The sequence below is a fragment of the Rana temporaria genome, chromosome 3 (genome assembly GCF_905171775.1).
Source record: "Rana temporaria chromosome 3, aRanTem1.1, whole genome shotgun sequence".
NCBI classification, from domain to species: Eukaryota; Metazoa; Chordata; class Amphibia; order Anura; family Ranidae; genus Rana; species Rana temporaria.
Window position 1 is genome coordinate 138,906,982 of NC_053491.1, and position 21,578 is coordinate 138,928,559.

Here is a 21,578-nt window from a genome sequence, read left to right on the forward strand (position 1 = left end):
CGCTTCAAACAGTGGAGAACGGCCCCTGATACTGGAATCTCGTGAGACTCTACGAGATTACAGTACCAGAAATTCACAGAAACACAGAGATGATAAATTATCACCGCTCATTACACTGACAGACCGCGTGGTTAATGTCATTAAAATAATGAGTCCCCCTACATAATATATATATGTACACACACACACACATACACTGTATATACATGTATATACACACACATTATATATATATATACATGTACACATTATATATATGTATGTATATATATGTATACACATAAATATTACAGGGGGACATAGTTACAGTGTTGGGGGGTCTGAACGAGGTAGAAGGTAGTTAAAAATCTTCCTCCTTCCTCCTCAGAACCCCCGGGATTCCCTCTTCACTCCCCGCTTCACCACCTCTGAGATGGTGAATCGGGGAGTGTGAATTCTGACACAGATCGCCAGTGAAGAGCTCAGATCACAGTTTCATAAACTGTCCGTTTCTGTGTCAGTCTATGAGACTTCTCTGTGTGAAGAGATAATCGGCGGGAGAACAAATTCAAACACTTCTCCCCCCAATTATCTCTGTTTCATAAACTGTTTATGGGCTGTGATCACTGGTGATCCCTGGGATCACCGCTCTTCACTGCTTCATAAACGGACACCTAATAGTGTATTTCAAGATGTGGCAGTGGGAAGACAAAAATGTTGTTTGCTGAAAAAACTGTTACATTAAGAAATTATGTCTTCACATGTGGAGAAACTTTTTTTTAGCAAAGGCAGTACTGTAGACAGACCCCAGTAGGCTTCAAAGATAGAAGTTGGCTTCATAGCTATTTGGCTTCATAAACACTATAGAAATTGTACCAAGTTTCTGATGGTTGAATATATGACATATATTAGAGACTTTACATACAGTAGAACCCCCGGACAGATATTATAAACAGCCATAGTGCAGCATTTATTTTTAGGGAACATTTAATTCCTGGTAGGGCAGACTTTTCTTTTCACTGAACTGGCTATAGTTACTCTAAAACTAGGTACCGTATATATTCGAGTATAAGCCGAGGCACCTAATTTTACCACAAAAAAATGGGAAAACGTATTGACTTGAGTCACTGTGCCTCACTTTGCCTCACTGTGTCCATGTGCATGCCTCACTGTGTCAATGCCTCACTGTGTCCATGCCTCACTGTGCCCATGCCTCAGTGTGCCTTACTGTGTCCATGTGCATGCCTCACTGTGCCCATGCCTCACTGTGTCCATGTGCATGCCTCACTGTGCCCATGACTAGACTGACGTTTAACATGGGAGTCTATGGAAGGGGTGACCGGCTTTGAAAAATCGGTGCTCCCCAGACGTAGGTCCCCCAGACAACACCCTTTGCACACTTTTAGAGGAGAAAGGGGGCTACATGTGTGCCAAGTTCAGGGTCCAGGGGACCTACGACCGGCCGGTACCGGGAGAAATTACCGGTTAACATAAGAGTCTATGGAAGGGGTGCCCGGCTTTGAAAAATCAGTGCTCCCCGGCCATAGGTCCCCTGGACAACAAACTTTGCATACTTGTAGAGGAATAGTGGGGCTACATGTGTGCCAGGGGACCAAAAGTCCGGGAGATCAGGCGCAAAAAGGTGACTCGAGTATAAGCCGACGGGGGCATTTTCAGCACAAATAAAATTTGCTGAAAAACTCAGCTTATACTCAAGTATATATACGGTATACAGTATATATACAGTGGGTATAGAAAAGCATCACCCCCTTTAAAATAGCACATGTTGTTGCTTTGCAGCCTGAAATGAAGACACACACAGTTTTTGTTTTATCCAGCTGTATTTACTAGTGCAACTTATAATATCCAAATGAAAGATGATATAACACCAACAAGTCAGAATTGTTTTTTAAACAGAATCACTGAGTTGGAAAAAGGATCACCCCCTTATGTCAGTGTTTTGTTGAACCACCTTGCTCTAATTACAGCATTTAGTCTGTTGGGATATGTCTCTACTAACTTTGCACATCTAGACTTTGCAATATATGCCCACTCTTCTTTGCAGAACTGCTCAAGTTCAGATACATTTGATGGTGACCATTTGTAGACTGCAGTCTTCCACAGATTTTTAATGGGGTTTACGTCTGGGCTCTGACTAAGCCATGCAGGGAAAATCAGCTTTTTCTCCTTTAACCACTGTGTGGTAATTTTTGCTGTGTGCTTTGGGTCATTGCCATTTTGGAAGGTAAACTATCTTTCCAGTGACAACTTTCTGGCAGAGAATATCAGATTTTCCTCAAGAATTCAATATTTCTTCTATCCTGACAAGGGCTCCAGTCTCTGCTAAAGTGAAACACCCTCATAACAGGATATTACCACCTCCATGCTTTACTGTAGGAATGGTGTTATTTGGTTGACGAGCTGTATTGAATTTTCACCAGACATTTTGTTTGATTTTGAGGCCAAATTATTCAATTTTAGTCTCATCTGACCACCTTAAATTACACCTTGAAGATCCTGCTGAAGAATAAATTTGGGGCCAATCACACACTTCCCTGATGGTATGGCATGATGGCTAGGTATCTGCTTGTATTTCTCAGCATTGAGGGCCCCATTGATCCTGACCAGATCTCTAACTCCATTTGCAGAAATTAAGCTCCAAACTTGCAAGGAACCTCCACCATGCTTCACTGTTACCTGCAGACACTCATTATTGTACCGCTCTTCAGCCCTTTGGCAAACAACCTGACTTTTATTACAGCCAAATATTTCAAATTTTGAGTCATCAGTCCAAAGCACCTGCTGCCATTTTTCTGAACCACAGTTCCTATGTTTTTATGCATAGTTAAGTTGTTTAGCCTTGTTTACACGTCGGAGGTATGGCTTTTTTACCACAATTTTTCCTTGAAGACCACTTCTGGTCAGACTGCTCCAGACAGCAAATGGTTATCCCTGTGTCCCACTGGTTTATGCCAGTTATGTGCTGATGGCACTGCTGGACATCTTTGGATGTCAAAGGAAAGTAAGCATGATGTGTCTTTCATCTGCTGCAATAAGTTTCCTTGGCTGACCACTGCACGTGAAACTTCAGGTGAAATACAGGACTCTCTGAAAACATCTGGTGTGGACGTTTCAAGATGCACAATAAGGAGGCACTTGAATAAAGATGGGCTGCATTGTCGAGTCGCCAGAAGAAAGCCATTACTATGCAAATGCCACAAAGTATCCCGCTTACAATATGCCAAACAACACAGAGACAAGCCTTAAACCTTCTAGCACAAAGTCATTTGGCGTGATGAGACCAAAATTTAGCATTTGGCCACAACCATAAACACTACATTTGGAGAGGAGTCAACAAGACCTATGATGAAAGGTGCACCATTCCTACTGTGAAACACGGAGGTGGATAGCTGATGTTTTGGGGATGTGTGAGCTACAAAGGCACAGGAAATTTGGTTGGCAAGATGAATGCAGTATGTTATCAAAAAATACTGGAGGGACATTTGCATTCATCAGCCAGAAAGCTGCGCATGGGACGTACTTGGACATTCCAACATGACACTTATCCAAAATACAAGGCCAAGTCGACCTGTCACTGGCTACAGCAGAAAAAAGTGAAGGTTCTGGAGTGGCCAACTCAGTCTCCTGACCTCAAAATCATTGAGCCACTCTGGGGAGATCTCAAACGTGCAGTTCATGCAAGACAGCCCAGGAATTTATAGGAATTGGAAGCTTTTTGCCAAGAGGAATGGGCAGCTTTCAATCTGAGAAGATAAAGAGCCTCATCCACAAAAGACAAGCTGTCACTGATGTTAAAGGGGGCAATACATGGTATTAAGAACGGGGGTATGTAATTTTTTGATCAGGGTCATTTGGGTAGTTTATGTTGCCATTAGGATTTAAAAAGAGCAAACACAGTTGATTTATAATAAATGGCTTCAGCCAAACACTAACCATGAGTGAAAGAAAAGTTTTTGTGCTATCGATCACATTCTCTGAAAAATGGGCAAGAAATCATCAATTCTGCTAGGGCATGTAAACTTATGAGCACAACTGTATATATATCATTTTTTTTCTATATATATATTTATTTAAAAATATACTCTCTCATATAGTGTATATTATATCTCATAAACATTATATGAATTAACACAAAAAAAAAAGTTTTCTCATTATTGTGCTCTATATATGTGAATAAAATATACAACTGAATATTTATGACCATGTCACCCCATGGTGAGTAGAAGTAGCATCCAATGTGTATAGATTATAAAAGAACTTGTCATAACAGACAGATGCAGTGTCATTTGTCTGCATATTGTATTATACAACTGTATTATGATTATGTCATGCAGAAATGATGTTGCGTCCCATGTCTGCATGGTGTATAAAAGGATTGCATTATGATCACGTCATTGGTCAAGTCATGTAATCAGATGAAGCATCCAATGTCTGTATAAAGTATGGTACAACTCTACTGTGATCATATCATGATAAATAAAATATACTAAACTAAACCTGTTGGATGATAAAAAAAAAAAATGTTTTTACTAAAGATGCCTCTGTAATACTGCAAACTCATCCAGATAATATTATATGATAAATGTCAGACAGCAAAATGTATGCTTCTGAATTATTTCGACTTGTGTTTTAAAAGTATTTTTTCATGTAGTACAAGGCACTAGCATTTTAGCTGGTAGAATATTCAGACAGTGCCTTATTCTTGTTTGGGTCAAATTGATTAGAGTCTGTGTTTAGCCATGACAGTTTCCAGCGATAACTAATCAATAAGATATGCTTGTTTAATAACTTCCAACCACCTGGACTTTACAGTCTGTAGCAGCTTGAATCCTGTTCTACTTTTCAGTCTTGCTTGGAGTGAATTATAACCAGTAAGACAGCTGAAAAGACATCAAGGGAACAAACAGCACTCTCTCCCATGGAAGGTTTCAAGCAAGTTTCAGGCGCAATTTCTTTGTCAATGTTTCTGACACAATGCTAATTAGTTAGGGGTGACTACCATCACTCATTCTCTAAGGACTATGACATATGGGTAGAACTAAGAATTCAAATAGGGATAGCCAATGTCTGTGGTCTCCAAGAGGTATAACAAGGCAGTAGAAAATTCAACTTTCAAGCAACTATGGTAGTATCAACAACTGATATATCATTTGTTGTGCTGTCTGTGTTTAACGCAAAAAATATATATATAGTAAAGTCTGTGTTTCAAGGAATACAATACTACAGGACACATGCTTTATATTCATTATGAAGACATGTGATTCACACTGGCAAAAAGAGAAGGCTACATACCTTTACTGGCTCCTGGGAGTGAGTGGGCTTAGCCTCAGTTTTGTATCAAGCAATGAGGACAGAAGGGAGGGTTCTGTGTTCTGTACTGTACTCCAACAAATGTATTTTACTAATAAGTCAAAAATCCTAGTTTACTGGTTGTTCAGTACAGGTCATAAGCCCTTCTTTAATCATTATGAGTACAATGTCCAGAAGCAGCTCACCTGAAGGGTAGGCAAACCAGCAAAACAACACCAGGCCCACATAATAAATGTGCCAAGAAGGCTATACAGACTCAGAGCGCAGCTTGTAGCCCCATACGCAAGAAGCTGGCATCAGAGAAGGCTTGAACATCCACCAGGTAGAATGTAATAAATGTATAAACAGAGGCCCAGGTCGCAACCTCACAAATCTAGGAAACAGAAGCTTGATGGTGAAAAGTCCAAGAGCACTAACATATTTGGTAGTGTTTGTTTTACCAGATAAGGGAGAAACCCTTCAGGCTATAGGCTCTAATGATAATTTGTCTAATTCCCCTAGCAATGGTGGAAAAAAAGGCACCAAGACCCTTGCAGGAATCTTCAGGAAGCACAAAAAGAGAATCCGATTTCCTAAATGGAGCAGTAGCTGAGAGGTAAACTCTCACCACGCGTACCACATTCAGTGGATAGAAATTTCCATTGGGTGTTTTGGAGCAGGGCATAAGGAAGGAAAAGGGATATTCTTTAGGACAGTGTTTCTCAACTCCATTCCTAAAGGCGCACCAACAGGTCAGGTTTTCAGGATTTCCCTCAGATGAAACAGCTGTGGTAATTACTAAGGCAGTGAAACTGATCAAATTGCCTATGCAAACTAATGGAAATCCTGAAAACATGACCTGTTGGGGCGCCTTGAGGCCTGGAGTTGAGAAACACTGCTTTAGGAAACACTAAGGTGTACATTTTGGACAGAGGACAACTAATACCCAAGATGCGTGAAAGAGGCCATCTACGTCACACTGGAACAAATGTCTCTACCCCAGTTTAGCCAACAATCCACACCTTCAGCCATGGAAACTGAAGGATGATTATTTATAAAGCCTTCCTAGAGGTTTGTGCAGGTGGACAGGACAAACCTGACTATTTATTTTACCCATTCAGGGAACAGCAAATGGATGATATTCACTACAAACCCTTCCTCATCACAAGCTTGAATATTATTTGTACTTATTATGAGACAAGCTAAGCAAAGCAGTGGGGGACAGTCACTGCTCAATACCCCCAAGCAGAAATCATCTGTACTGAACAAACATGGCTTCTCCCACATGGTTTCTGTGTGTACACAGTGTATATAAATAATACGGCTCAGCAACTGGTGACCCCAGAACATAACATTACTGACAAGGAGCTTTTAACAATCGGATCAGTTGTGCACTATAACTATACCTGAATGAAAGAAAAGTCAGGAGAATTAATCGATTGCCATTGTATTCGGATGTCAGTTTACAGTGCTCAACTTAAGATAACACAACATGCTAATGTGTTGCTTCATTTTGATCATGCCTGGGTTACTGTATTTTGTACTGCACTAATGATTAAATATGTTTTGTATATGTGTGGATTATGTATCATAAAATAGCTTGTTTAAGCTCAGGTTCCCACTGGGCTGTGGGAATGAAGCTGTGCGAGTTCAGCTGATTTCAAGCAGGATTTCACTCCAGCTTGTCAGTCCCGATTTCGGCCGCGGTTACAGAGACATGTCAGATCGTATGTCAAAAGCACCAGTGTGAACCAGGGCACAAGGTCTGTTGAGGTCTTGTTGTGACCTTGTTAGCAGATAAAACACTTACTGCAGAATGATAAATTATACTGTCCTAAATAATGAAATATATAAAAAGGACAAACTAATATACTGTAAAGGGTTACAAGTCTGTGTTTTTCAAAGCAGTCGGTGCTTTTATTGAATTCACACTCCCCCTCCACAGTTAGCATCTCAACTGGCAATAAGATAACAAGAAGCACCCACAGACAAATCACTACTTTGCCATATGTTGTTAGAGTTCCATGTAAACTATTAACTACTTGCCGACCAGACGCCGTCATTCTACGGCGGCAGGTCGGCTCTCCTGGGCGAGAGCCCGTCATACTACGTCGGCTCTCTTTGCGGCCACTAGGGGTGCGCGCGTGACTCCCGTGTGGGTGCCCGGCAGGCGCGATCGCCGCCGGGCACCCGCGATTGCTCGTTACAGAGCGGGGACCGGGAGCTGTGTGTGTAAACACACAGCTCCCGGTCCTGTCAGGGGGGGAAATGCTGATCCTCTATTCATACAATGTATGAACAGAAGATCAGTGTTTCCCCTAGTGAGGCCACCCCCCCACAGTAAGAACACACCCAGTAAGAACACACCCAGGGACATACTTACTTGTAGAAGAGTACGTATCGTCCTAAACTGAGGAAACATTTTTTTTTTATATATTTTTGGGGATATTTATTATAGCAAAAAGTAAAAAATATTCATTTTTTTCAAAATTGTCGCTCTATTTTTGTTTATAGCGCAAAAAATAAAAACCACAGAGGTGATCAAATACCACCAAAAGAAAGCTCTATTTGTGGGAAAAAATGGACGCCAATTTTGTTTGGGAGCCACGTCGCACAACCACGCAATTGTCAGTTAAAGCGACGCAGTCCCGAATCGCAAAAAGTGCTCTGGTCTTTGGGCAGCAATATGGTCCGGGGGTTAAGTGGTTAATCAGATCTACAAACCAATATATATGTCAACCCCATTCCAATCTGCTCAGCCCCCCCCCCGCCCTCAAATATATGTACATTCAAATACTTCCCCAACTGCAACTGCATTTCATAGTGAGGTGCGATGTTCACGGACCATGTGTTTAAAGAGTAGGTAAGTACTAGATCCTTAGTTATTTTTATTGCTGCCCTTGTCACCACTGGAAAGATTTACCTTTAGTTTCCCTCCCTGTGACCCCTAAGGCATTACTGTAAGCTGAACTTCCTGCATTTAAGGGCATGCTTCACATATCTCATAGTAGACTCATAGTTGGTAAGGTTGAAAAAAAACTCCAGTCCATCTAGTTCAACCTGTGTATGTCTCTACCACTTCCCATATCTATGTATATTGCGCTCAATAAGATGACCATCTAAATTGCACAGCAATCTCCTATTCTGAGCCCCGGTATAGCCGCGTCAGGAATCTGGGGCTTAGAAATACCCTCAGCATTCACGCGTCTTCTTTCACTGCCAAAAGGTAGGGCTGCGTAGATTCTAATTGGTCACACCACCCATGTGACAGCGCTGACCAATTAGAATGCTCCGAAACGTCCATCCTGATGGGGTATGTTTTGGAGATTAAGCTGCAGGGATTTCCAAGCCCTGGACCCCTGATGTGGCTATATGGAGATTCAGAACGGGAGATCAGCAGAATCCAGGTCAGCGGGACTGGAAGGGGGGGGTGAGGAGGGGTCCTGTGTAAGTTCATCTTAGAGATTTTTATTTAAAGGTCAACTTACCCTTTAACGTATTTGTATATCACCATCATATCCCCTCTTAAGTGTCTCTTCTTTAGGGAAAAAAGTTTAATGTTTGTAATAGTTTTTCATAACTGAGGTCCTCCTTTCCCTTAGTTGGGTTGCCCTTGTCTAGACTCTCTCCAGTCCCAGCACATCCCCAAGTTTTGTAAAGTGGTAGAATTATATTTTTATTCTTTAACCGCTTATGGACCAGCCGTCGCAGTTGTACTTGGTTCCCCTGCGCGAATCGCCGTCATTGAATGTCGGGCGCTTAACAAGCTCTAGGTGGCGCGCATGCAGCGCGATTGGGCAGCCGATGCATGTGTCCGGCGACCATGATGTGCACCGGGCACCTGCGATTGCTCCTGAGAGAGACAGAATGGAGATCTAAAACAGACAGATACCCATTCTGTCAGGAGAGAGGAGACAGACCTACTGTTCATACTGATTATAAACAGCGATCGGTCTCCTTTTTTTTTTTTAGCTCTGATCCCTGTATAAATGTCAATGGCTCCAAAAAAGTGTCAAAAGTGTCCAATCTGTCGGCCGCAATCCTGCAAAAAAATCGTAGATCACCGCTATTACGAGTAAAAAAAAAAAAAAACATCCCCTATTTTGTAGATGCTATAACTTTTGTGTAAATTCATCAATATATGCTTATTGCGATTTTTTTCCCCAAAAATATGTAGAAAACATATCGGCCTAAACTGAGGAAGACCTTTTTTTTATATTTATTATAGCAAAAAGTAAAAATCCATCTTTTTTTGTTTATAGCACAAAAAATAAAAACCACAGAGGTGATGGAATACCACCAAATGAAAGCTCTGTTTGTTGGAAAAAATAACATACATTTTGTTTGGGTACAGCGTCGCACGGCTGTGCAATTGTCAGTTAAAGCGACGCAGTGCCGTAACAGAAAAAATGGCATGGTCATTAAGGGGGCAAATCCTTCTGGTCCTTAAGTGGTTAAATAAATACTCTTTTTAATGCTTGCTAATATTCTACTTCTCTTGTTTGCTGCAGCTTGCACTGCATGCTATTTTTGAGTGTGTCATCAACTAGGATCAGAACCAGATCTTTTTCCATTCTCGATTTCCCCAGAGGTTACCTCCCTAGCATGTAGCTTGCATTCATATTTTTAGCCAAGTGCATTACTTTACGCTTCCCTACATTGAACCTAATTTGCCATGCGTTTGCCCGCCCTTCTATTTTATCTAGGTTGTCCTGTAAAGTTGCTATATCCTGTAGCGAAGTTAACGTCCTGCTTAGCTTTGTAGGTTCACCAAACACTTAGATTGAACTATTTATCCCAACCTCTATATATCATTTATGAAAAGGTTAAACAGGAGTGGTCCCAGGACAGACCCCTGGGGTACCACACATTCTGAAGATGCTCCTCTGTAACCAGTTTTCTATACAGGTACATAGCCAATAGAGCTCAATTTGTGGATTGGGGCCCAGATTCTCAAAGAAGTTACACCGGCGAGATACGCGGCGTAAGTGTATATATACGCCGGCGTATCTATGCGCCGTACCCACAGAACCAGATACGCCTGAAAATAGGCTTCTTCTGACCGATGTAACTTTTCTACGCCGGCGTAGCGTGGGCGCATATTTACGCTGGGCGCATCTGGCGCTCACTTTGATTTTGTATTCAAATATGCAAATGAGGAAGATACGCCGATTCCCGAACGCCGATTCCCGAACGTACGTACGCCCGACGCAGGCTACGCAAGGTGCGCGCAAGCTGTACGTCCGGCCTAAAGTTACCCCTCATAAAGCAGGGTAACTTTGCACCAGACGTGTGCAGGTCAGCAGGAGAGCAGCTTCAGCAGCACCGTTACGGACGAGCTGAGCAACCACACTTGCAGGACAACACATCCGTATGCCAACATGCCAGGGGCAGGCATGGTCATAGCACTACTAGTGTGTGCCCAGGCGCGTAGAAAGAGGAGGGCACAAGAGAGGATATACCGAACGCGCATGAACGTCTTTGGCATGGGGGATTCGGAGGTCTATCGTATCTTTAGATTCAACACTGATGCCATCCTGGAATTAGCCACAACCATGCATGATGACATCACCAGCCAGACACACCGCTCACATGCAGTGCAGCCACTGGTCAAGGTACTGGCAACACTGCATTTCCTCGCCAGTGAATCTTTTCAGCGTACAAGTGGAGTTGTGGCTGGGATGTCACAAACCAGTATGAGCAGATGTGTGCACCAGGTTGTCCCTGCAATCCTCAGACGCATGTCCCACCACATCATCAGACCCACCCAGGAGCACCTGCGGCATAAGGCAATGGCGGATTTTGTCAGAATTGCAAAATTCCCACGCACCGTGGGGGCCATTGATTGCACACATGTAGCACTACGGTCCCCCTGTGCCACAGAGCACATATACCGCAATCGGAAGCACTGGCATTCCATCAACGTACAGGTGATAGCCGATGCCCAAGGCCTCATATGGCACGTCCGTGCCAAACAACCAGGGGCCAGCCACAACAGCTACATATACCGTCAAAGCACCATCCCAACGGAATTTGAACAAAACGTGTATGGGGACAGCTGGCTGGTTGGTGAGTGACATGGGAGTCAGGCATGGCTGTCCGACCCTATGATGCAGACATCACGAGGGGCACATGCAAGACTTACATCCTCCTGTCTTTTACTTTCCAGGTGACTCTGCATATGCACTTGGGCCCCATCTCATGACTCCATTCCGGGATCCCCAAACCACAGGAGAGATAAACTACAATGAAGCACACATACGTACCCGTGCAGTGGTGGAACGCACATTTGGCATCCTGAAGCCCCGTTTCCGATGCCTGGATAAGTCCGGGGGGACCATGTTGTATTCCCCAAACTTTGTGTGCCAGATCATCGGTGCATGTTGCATTCTGCACAACTTTGTCGAGAGAAAGGGCCTGGAGATTGACATACGTGATGAACTGACCCCCGAACCAGACATTCCCCCCCTGCCCGAGGCTGGTTTGTGACATTATTAAAAGTCAGCAGCTACACTATTTGTAGCCGCTGACTTTTAATAAGCACAAACCGACTGGAGCTCCACTTTACACTGTACACTGTAATTTCAAAAAGGTTTATGTTGCAATTTACATACCGTTCGATGAGAAGCTAGTCCAATTATTACAGCATTTGTAGTAAGTTTAAATAATGAGAATGTAATGAGAAAGTTTATATAATTAAATATTTTGGGTTGGAATACTAACTGTTATCAAGTGCCCACATGTTCCCCATAACTGGCCCATTCTGTCTCCAGCGAATTCTTGTGCCTCTTGTCAGAGCTGCATTTGGAAGAGGAATAGTAATTCTATTCCACCTGAAAAAATAAAAATAAAAATTATTATAAATAAATATATACAGTATACACACATTTGGGTCATTAAAATCAAATTCTGGGAGAGGGGGTGTGGCTGAGCCATGATGTGTGTGTGTATAGGATGCACACAACTTGTCTCGTAAGCGCACCTGCATGTCTGCCCCTATAGCACACAGCTTTCTATGGGGGCACAAACAGTTTACAATCACTTTAACATCTGATGATATATCAGAAGCATGTTATTAAGAAATGAGTTGTAATGTAAAATATGTAAATAAAAAATGAATGTCTCTTTGTGATATTTAGCTTATTAAAAAATGGCCAACATTAACATTATACTGGCCACCATTGCACTAGCCACTAATTTAAGGGGTCGCTACAAGAATAACAAACAATGTACGGGGTCATTACACCACTGAACTCTACCACACTGACAACCAAAGTATTTAAACACCACACCATTTTACATCAATGTAAGGAGGCACTTCTATCCAGAACACCTGTAATGTAAGGGGGTCATTCCTATTTGACCACAAGTGTAAGGGGGAATCTCCCCACTGATGCAAAATGTAAGGGGGAAAGTCACCAGCTACCGCCAACACAAGGGGCATTACACCACCTACAACCAACATACTTTAAGGGACACTTCACTACTGACCACCAAAGTAAGGGGGCATTATACCAATGACTTGGGTTTTAATACTTAAATTAGTATTAAAAAACAGTACAAAGGGTGCTTCCTTGTTTGTTTCCCCTATTTTTTTTAGAACATGCAGATTGGCTAATGAATATTTTGTAATCCAGTTTTTCTCTAGTAAAAACACTAGCACATGTGTTCTTTAATTTTACACATTTTTTTTTTTTACCAATTTGACAACAATTTTATGGGTGATTACAAATCATTACAGTAGAAAACGTTAGATAAGATAGGCAAGGTTCACTGAATGACAAAAGACAGAAAAACAGATATAAAAATTACAGGAAATACCATACCCACTATAGTTGTCTGATGAGTAGACAGTGCTATGGGGAAGATGGGGTCCAGCACAAAGCTCAGGCAGACATTCAGAATGCAGTAAAGACCAAGACCGGCCATGATTAGTTGAAAATTCCAAGCTCACACTAGCAGTAAATATAAAGTTCCATTAACATTTATTTGATAAAAAAAATAAAGAAATAATAAAGCCGATTTACTAAAGGCACTGAAGATATTTACACAATAATTGTGTGAATATTATATTCTAATATTTAGTTGTGCGGAATAAATAAGCAAACAGGGACTTTCTTTTCACAAGATTGGGTAACCGAATTTAAGATGAAAGTGTAATTGAAGTTTAACAGTATTTTGACATTTTGGTGCCATGAAAAACCCTTGAATGGTTATTTTCACAGTGACACTAAATAATATGGAATAGGCTTCAGCCCTGTTGGCAAATGATGTCCTGTTTATTTTCTTGGATAAAAAGGTTAAGCAGTCATGTGATTATGGAACATTATCAAATGAATACATTTTTCTGCTTTGAATATGTGGTTGTTTTCTATATACTGTAAATATATAATTGCCATAGCAAACACATTAAAATCTATACTCGTAGTAACATTAAAATATTTCACAGCAGGCAGGTATGAATGAATGCTTTACATTTCATTGAAGAGCCCCTTATCATTCATTCAGTATACAGAGACACTGTGTAACATGTGCCCTTTTATGCCTTGCATTCCCGACAGGAAAGCCCTTCTGCCCACCATGGGAGTTCCTGTGATGTCTAAAGGGCATCAGGCAAAAGATATCAGCGGGATTAATTAGCAGGACACTTATACATTCCTTCTATAAATAGCAGAAATGTCAGCTGATCTGCAGTGATTGTCCATTGATAGCGCTGGTTCATATAGCATAGTGCATTTGAGAATTTGCTTTCACTCTGGCATCATATGCTTCTGTACCTGTTTCCTGGCTGATGAGACCCACATCCCAGATTAATAGAGAACTGTATCATGTGAGATTCAGTAGATGGTAGAACTGCCAGCACATGGAAAAAATCTACAGCCCACACATTTAATTTGTATCCTTGGTGACTGTTTTGTTTGAGACAAAACTTGGTAGCTGGAGTCTGCAGATCCGGGCTTATGGCAGTGGAAACCAGGGATGGAACCTTAAATATAAAAAAACTGTAACTTAGCTATAATGAATAAATAGTATCCCAGCAATAGATTTAGTATTTGCAGCAAGAAAAATTTCAACATTCCCCAAAAATTGTCATGTAATCATACGGTTGAAAAAAAGTTGGGAGTAACACACATCTACACACATAGCTGAAGCAAAAGCAATATACTATGATTTAATTGCAGTATATTACTAAATATAAGGCTATTAAAAGGAACACATTTAAAATTATAGCATCTATTTTTAACCTGTTAATGTCTAGGCAACAACCTTGAAAAAGAACTTCAATAAACTGCAAGGCTTAGCCAAAATGAACTATTTTGAGAAATGTGCAGTACAAAAATTATCTATAATTGCTTAAAGAATCATTGCTGAGACTGGAAACATTTGATTTAATTATATAAAACACCAACTGTGAGCTGGCAAATTGGATAGACAGAAACAACATTTTTCATTAGTCAGGGGGAAAAGTTACAAATGTTATCAAAATAATATACATTATAGAAAAGGGAAATCCAAAAGGGAAAAGGGAAACCAGGCATCAGCATTCACAAATAGGCTTACTTATAAATAAATGGACATTTAGGTACCTTTTTTGTTTGCATACAGGTAATGTGCCCATTACTATTTGAAGGTATGAGACAATAAATACTTCCAAACAGTGAACTTGTGTCTGGTAAACTGTCACTGCTCTCCACACTGCTAAATTGAATAAGCCAGAAACCATGTGCCAATAAAACCCACATTAACTGCTATTTTTAGGTTACATTTTGGAGCAAGTGTTAAATCGTAGTTGGCAAACTATATACAGTATCTCACAAAAGTGAGTACACCCCTCACATTTTTGTAAATATTTTATGATATCTTTTCATGTGACAACACTGAAGAAATTACACTTTGCTACAATGTAAAAGTAGCGAGTGTACAGCTTGTATAACAGTGCACATTTGCTGTCCCCTCAAAATAACTCAACACACAACCATTAATGTCTAAACCACTGGCAACAAAAGTGAGTGCACCCCTAAGTGAACAGTGTATATACTCTGTTCTGTAAAAGAAGAACATTCTTGCCATGAAAAAAAAAGTTTCCGAAAGTTGAGTTATTTTATACTGGGAATGCTTCCTACAAGGAAAGATATTTTACACCCCCAAACTATAAATATTGTATAGGCACATATGCAAACAATGAAGTATGTATATTTATTAGCTGCTGGTGCCCTCTTAAGGGAAAATAAACATACGTTTTGACATGAATGGTAGCAAATGTTCCTTATAAAGAAAACAAATTGTGTTGATTCTTATTTTGAAATACATGGGTTAAATGTCATCAGAGAAACAGGAAGGCTGTCACTGAATGACTTTGTCCTGGTACTGCCATCTCCGTGCTCTCAGACTTACCTTGTAAGAGGAAAATGCCAGTGTATCCATAACAATATGCTCCTTCCTGCCATCCACTTGTGCATATAGGAGAACATCGTGCTCATGTGATTCTCCTGGACTGCAAATCCCACCTAAACGTAAACATGTTTGATTATATTGTACATTAAACAGAAGAAAACGCATGAAGACATTTCTATCTCTGCATAACAAAATGTAGCTTTCTTCCCAAAATCTACTCTAAACTTCCATGCTGACTAGTTGTTCAAGGTCTTTGAAGTATATTCTTTCAAAAGGCCTATTTTATCTATATGTTTTTATATTGGGATTAGAAATAAATTAAGTACATACTAGGGACTTTCCAGGTGCTAAATAAATGTATTACATATACGCATTATATATCAAAACAAATCTTTCATTTTATTGGTATACATGTAAAAAAAGCTATGCTTAATACACAGAAGACAAGTGTGCTTTTCCTGTTAAGCCTATTAAAGCCCTAGTACATTAAAGAAGAGTCTTAAAAATCAAATTTCCATAATACACCTTTTTCACATATTACCCTGGTTACTCAACCTATCAGAGCAATAACTACATGAATAAGATCCTTTACAAGTAACAAAATTCTCTACCTGTTTCGGGTACTCACCATACCAGTTCCTTTCCACTTTCTGCACATTCTGAAATCCCTTTTTCATTTGGGGTAAACTTAGGACCCACTTGCCCAAGCCTACTTTATATACGTCTGATGCCGCATACACACGAACGGTCAAACCGATGAGAACGACCCTCTGGGTCGCTATAAATTCTGTAGAGTGCGATCCCTTATATACGGCTTAACTTCTTCGGTTGGCCCCATCTACCCGTAGAACCATCACCAACCCGATCACGAGACATAGCCTCTCTCTATGGGATAGACTGAAGTGGCGCTTTGGCCTTCAGTCCCTCCACAATCCCTTGCTCTCCTTCCTTCGCAACCCTTCCTTTTACCCAGCATGGTCCTCCCTATCTTCATTTCCTGCTTGGTCTACTACGGACCTATTTCGTGCCCAGACATTTTTTACATCTAATTCCTATAGTCTTCCTTCCTCAGAACTTTTTAGGTAGATACAAATTAAGCACTTTCTCACCCCTTGTACCCCTTCTGCCTCATCAAATCCGGACTTTACGCAATTTGAACAAACGTGCAAATCTGATCCCCACAAACGCGAATTAATCTCCAAAATTTACACTCACCTCCTAACCCCCCTGAAACCGCAAACCCCCGTCTTATGTTAGTAATTGGGAAAAGGCTCTTAACAGTACAATAGACCCTGCCGATTGGTCATATATCTGGCACGCTACTAAATCCTCTTCTCCTAATATTGCCGCCTTGGAGGCGAGCTATAAAGTACTTACCAGGTGGTATCTGGTCCACGCTAGGATTGCCAAATTTCTCCCGCAATACTCACCTCTCTGTTTTCAAGGCTTTAATGAGGCAGGCACACACTTCCACATTTGGTGGGAATGCCCAGTAGTGCGCTCATTTTGGACAGAGGTGTTTGCAATACTTTCAAAACTTTTCACCATACCTTTGCTGCTGGACCCAACTGTAGCCCTCCTGAACAACAAACGAGGCTCTAACCCACCACCAATTTAAGCTTCTTCTCCACATTACCACAGCTGCCTAACAGACAATTGCTCAAGCCTGGAAATCTCCATTCTTATGCATTCTGGCTATTAAACATAGAGTTGCTCAAGCACTGATTCACTCTAAACTTGAAGCAGTCATCCTGGACAAAGTGCACAAATTCGAGAAGCTTTGGAGACCCCGGGTCACTTATTACCTACCCCCTGGATTTGATGACACCCTACTGCCCCCTAATTCACCATGCATAAGCCCTCTGTTCTGAAACCATACCTGCATATTGAAGCCCCATGCCACGTTTTCTCAATAAAAATATTTGAACATGAACGGCAAAACTTCCTTTGACAATAATAATAATAAAAAAAGAAGAACAATTCCTAAACTTATAAACTTTGACCATTCCAGAAATGTATGACTGCATACAAAACTATAGAACAGTGCTGAGCTAACAGTTTCCATTAGATTTGGAAACACTTTTTCCTGTTGTTCCTCTAGGTGCTTAGCAGGTACAGTAGATATGGAATTCCCGTGATCTACACGGGACAGAACAAAAAGCAACAATAAGCTCCTCTCTACAGTATACTGTTAATAGTATTCCACTTCCCACATGCTATGTAGAAAATATCTATAGATTATTTTATGAACCAACGTTAGCTATGCCAAATCCAGATGGCCTAATAAAATAAAATAAATAAAAATATTATGTTATGTTAAGGTATAAGTGAAGGCTTGGCTTTTTTAAAGCAATCATCAAATGGAAGGCTGCACAAATGTGCAGCTATTCTGTTTGATGACTGCTTTGACAGTACAGCTGGCGAGCCGAGGTAGCGCCTGTATGAAGGAATGGGACAACTGAATGCCTGAATGAAAGGGTCACCTGGATTAGTGTGTGCATACTTTACATTGGGCTTGACTTTTTTTCCTTTATAAATATTGGAGAAAAATTTAAATACCTGTCAGTTTTTTTTGCTGTGTGTGTACCTGTTAAGAAAAATCACCCTCTATTTGTCCTGGTGACCATAATCACTATACGTGAACGCGATAGGAAACTCCAAATTTTGAGTGGTCACTAGAATAGAGGAGGAAAATCGTCCAATGGGGACCATACGTCTGGTGATCTTGGTGAATACAAGGGATTTCTCCTGGACAGCAAGTGAAGGGAAGTCCCTTCAATAGGAAATAGACAGCAAAAGCAAACCTGAAGGGTATTACCCCTTTCCTACTCAATCCAAAACTAAAGAACAATACTGTACATGTAAAATTATCTTTAATAATTATTCCTATAAACTTTCCTCATTCCTTAACTTAAAATTGGTATAATACCCCTTACCTAAAAACAGATACAGACTCAAGATACACACATGGGCATGCTATAATTAATTCAAGAACAGTCACACTCTGTAAAAAAAAGTAGATGCTTTTTAGCTGGCATGAAGATTCAGTATATGGCTGTCTGATCAAAGTTCTGATGTCTGATATAATTTGTTAAGCCAGATACATCATCAAATACATGGTGCAAAAATGTCAAACAAAGGGAATAAATGAATGAATGACTTGTATAGCGCTACACATGCAAACTGAATCGCCTCTAGGCGCTTTTTGCAGCCAGTGTCTTCCTGGCTGGTGCGGTCATTTACAGTACCCCGTAGGATCTTAACATGCTTGGGACACACAGTCATTCACACATACGGTATATACACATCCAACAAAGCTATGACTCTAGATCCCCCGTTGTCATGGGAGGTGGCCAAGTTAAGGCAGAGTCTGCAAATGTTGATATCAGTGCCCTTTCCCTGCATGAACCCCATCTGGTCTGGATGGACAAAATCCTCCATCACCGTGGCCAGACTAATGGCCCGAATTTTTGCCAGAATTTTGGCAACTGCGTTGATCAGGGAAATGGGCCTGTATGAGGTACACTCCTCTGGGTCCTTACTGGGTTTGGGCACCAACACCACCACTGCCTCGGACATAGAGTCCGGCAGGGAGCCTACAGATGAAAATTGGGAGAGAAGGGAGGTTATCCTGGGGGCCAACATCTCCTAGTACACAGAGTCAAATTCAAAGGGTATACCATCTGGACCAGGGGCCTTTCCCAACTGCATGCAGCTCATCATTTCCTGCACCTCCTCTAGAGAGATATCCCTATCCAGGGCATTGCATTTATCAGTATCTAGTGTAGGGAATGGTATCCTATCTAGGTAATCAGTCAGGTCAGTGACAGTGTCCCCTTAGAGCAGTGCTTCTCAATTATTTTCTGTCATGCCCCCCTAGGAAGAAGAAAACATTTCGCACCCCTGCGCGACTGTAAATAGTATCTTTTGTCTATAAAATTGTTATAAGTACACCTCTGCATAACACCGTATCCTTATTAACGTATAAGAGAATAAAAAAGAAAGAAATGTGGATCAATTTACAACAAAGAAGCACAGGATTTATTTTAAGCTGATTTTTTAATCAGAGGTGATGTCTGGATTAATGGCTACAATGAGCACGTTTTGCAATACATAGCTTTTCGAAGCAGGGTTTGAGGCAGGACACAGCAACTCTCAGCTCCTTCTCAATGTGTAACCGAGACCTGTATTTGCTTTTCAGAGCAGCAACAGCAGAGAAGCCAATCTCACACAAGTAAGAAGTTGCAAATGGAAGAAGAATGTGCACAGCTCTTTTTCCTAAGAGTGGATATTGCTTCTCCACACTCAGCCAGAATTCACTCAGTGTCTGGGATGTGAAACTTAGTCTCAATATGGAGTCAGATGTGATTTCTATGAACTGCTCCTCCTCTACAAGACTGAAACCAGTAGGAGCTGGTGCATTAAAAGGATCTCTCGCCCAGTCATACTGGGGAACTGTTTTCAGGGAAGTACTTTGTAAAGAATCCTATCAGTGATGAAATATGCTGCTTAAAATATGGAATCACTGAGGTGGCATCATAGTCAGTAGTGTCAACAAATTCCTGCAAGTTCTCAAATGACACGGTACTTCCTTCATCAAGTCGCCTGCCCCACATTGCAAGCTTTCGAGTGAAAGAGTTGATCTTGTCTGTGGCCTGAGGGAGGTGTTGATTTTTCCCCTGAAGCTGTAGATTTAGTTCATTGAGCTTTCCAAATATGTCACTCAGGTAAGCAAGTTTCATCAGAAAGTTCACATCACTAAACTTTCTTGCAACGTCATACTTGTGCTCCTGCTCCAAAAACATTCTTATCTCCTCTCTGAGCTCAAAAACCCGGGACAACACTTGTCCTCGTGACAGCCACCTTGCTTCACTGTGAAACAGCAAAGCTTGATGTTCAGCTCCCATTTCCTCACAGATAGCAGAGAAAACTCTTGTTTTTAGTGGTCTGGTCTTTATTAAATTGACTACTCCTATAATGTCAGTCATAACCTCATTTAATTCAGAGGAAAGGTGCCTTGATGCCAGTGCTTCTCTATGTAAAATACAGTGTGTCCACTCAGCATTAGGTGAGACCTTCTTGATGAGTGTCCGAAGTCCTTTTCTCATCCCTGCCATGGTCTGTGCACCATCACTGCAAACACCCATGCAATTCTCCCACTTTAGCCCATTCTCAGTCAGGAAGCAGTCTAGCATTTTGAATAGCTCTTCAGCCTTGGCTCTGTCTCTGACATATTTACAAAAAAGTAGATACTCACACAGGGAATTTGCCATTTCAAAACGTACATAAGCGATAAACAAACAGTCTTTGTTGCTGTCAATTGCTTCATCAAATTGTAAGGCAAAACGTTTATCCTTGAGTTTATCTACCAGCTGTTCGTTGAGATCGTCAGCAAAGTCATTTATACGTCTAGCAACGGTGTAATTTGACAGAGGGATACTTTTTATTTTTGCAGCACTTGCGTCATCCAGCATGACAGAGACCATGTCTAATGCTGCAGGTTGTATCAGCTCTTCTGCTATGGTGTGTTTTTTTTTGCACTGAGCAATTTGGTACGCCACCTTATATGATGCCAACAATGCTCGCTGGTTTACTGAAGTAGCCGTCAAAAAGCGGGATGATTGTTTGCAATATTCGACACGTTTTCGCAGAAAAAACTCAAGCGGCTTATTAGCGTGATTGGGGTGTAATGTCTTTAAGTGACGACGTAATTTATTTGGCTTCATGCTGTCCGCTGCCAACATTTTTAGACATAGTAAGCACACCGGTCTTTTCTAGTCTCCCACCGTAGTCACAGTGAAGCCAAGCGCTACATACGCCTCGTCATATTTCCTCGTCTTAGCCTTCGGGAGACTTTCTGTTATCTCCTTCTCTCCTTCTCTCTCCGCCTGTCT

At 41.2% G+C, this 21,578-nt stretch overlaps 1 protein-coding gene across 2 annotated transcripts in view; it reads right to left on the minus strand.

Annotated features, from left to right (window-relative positions):
* The window catches only part of RELN (reelin), a 538,933-nt gene that overhangs the window by 213,470 nt on the left and 303,885 nt on the right, over positions 1-21,578 (minus strand). For both annotated transcript variants that reach the window (XM_040343494.1, XM_040343493.1), the window contains exons 13-16: positions 15,685-15,797; positions 14,067-14,275; positions 13,116-13,244; positions 12,013-12,122 (exon numbers count right to left, since the gene is read on the minus strand). In XM_040343494.1, the coding sequence (XP_040199428.1) occupies positions 12,013-12,122; positions 13,116-13,244; positions 14,067-14,275; positions 15,685-15,797 (561 nt within the window). The remainder of the gene's footprint in view (positions 1-12,012; positions 12,123-13,115; positions 13,245-14,066; positions 14,276-15,684; positions 15,798-21,578) is intronic.